Source organism: Furipterus horrens, unplaced genomic scaffold (genome assembly GCF_987537825.1).
Source record: "Furipterus horrens unplaced genomic scaffold, mFurHor1.1.pri manual_scaffold_6, whole genome shotgun sequence".
NCBI lineage: Eukaryota > Metazoa > Chordata > Mammalia > Chiroptera > Furipteridae > Furipterus > Furipterus horrens.
Window position 1 is genome coordinate 68,677,528 of NW_028327176.1, and position 739 is coordinate 68,678,266.

The window sequence follows — 739 nt, forward strand, 5'->3', positions numbered from 1 at the left end:
TGGACTTCAGTAATTATTTCCTTAATCCATTATAATTAATTTTAAAAAATTAATAGCAATAATAATAGAAAGGGCCAAGTAGAGGAGTTTTATTATTTTCTGAAAGATGATGAAACATAAAACCTGGTAAATTTCTTTTTAAAAAGACTTTCAAAAAATCTGTAGAATCTGCAACCTCTCCCACAGAAAAAATGTAAACACTGAGAAGTAGAAGTGTTTTACTTTATATTTTTGGCATCATCACCATAACATTCCATTAAAACAAACATTGCTATGAAGTTGGTTGAAATTCTGCTGTATTCACTTGATTCCATTTTTTCCCCCCTCAAGCAAACAATCAAGTTGAAGAAGTGTTTCCACTACTATATTTATTCAGCCGTTCCCATGGGATTTTCTCTTAGGAAATCTGCTACTCAGGTATCTGCTATGTGTATGGATTCAAAAGTGGATGATCACTTGATGCAAGGAACTAAGAAAAGCAAGTTCGAACCAGTGACTCAATTATTGCAAAATACCAAGAAAATAAGATTAGAAGACACAAACCAAGAAAACTTTACAAGAAGTAAAGAGGCTGGCACAGGATCTCTTTTAGAGAAAGCCTTAGGTTCAGTGGTTAAAGAAAGTGATGGAATAGAAATGACAGATGTGGAATGAAGTTATTTATACCTAGTACCAAAGAAACCAAAAATTGCTTTTGACTAAGAGGGCATATTTAATAAGAAGTTGACCTTATTAGAAA

At 32.3% G+C, this 739-nt stretch overlaps 1 protein-coding gene across 1 annotated transcript; it reads left to right on the forward strand.

Moving 5' to 3' along the window:
- Positions 1-263: 263 nt before the first annotated feature.
- LOC150006416 (uncharacterized protein C2orf15-like) lies at positions 264-739 on the forward strand. Its single transcript, XM_090280323.1, has one exon. It carries the CDS (start codon positions 274-276, stop codon positions 652-654), a length of 381 nt encoding a protein of 126 aa, XP_090136449.1. The 5' UTR covers positions 264-273; the 3' UTR covers positions 655-739.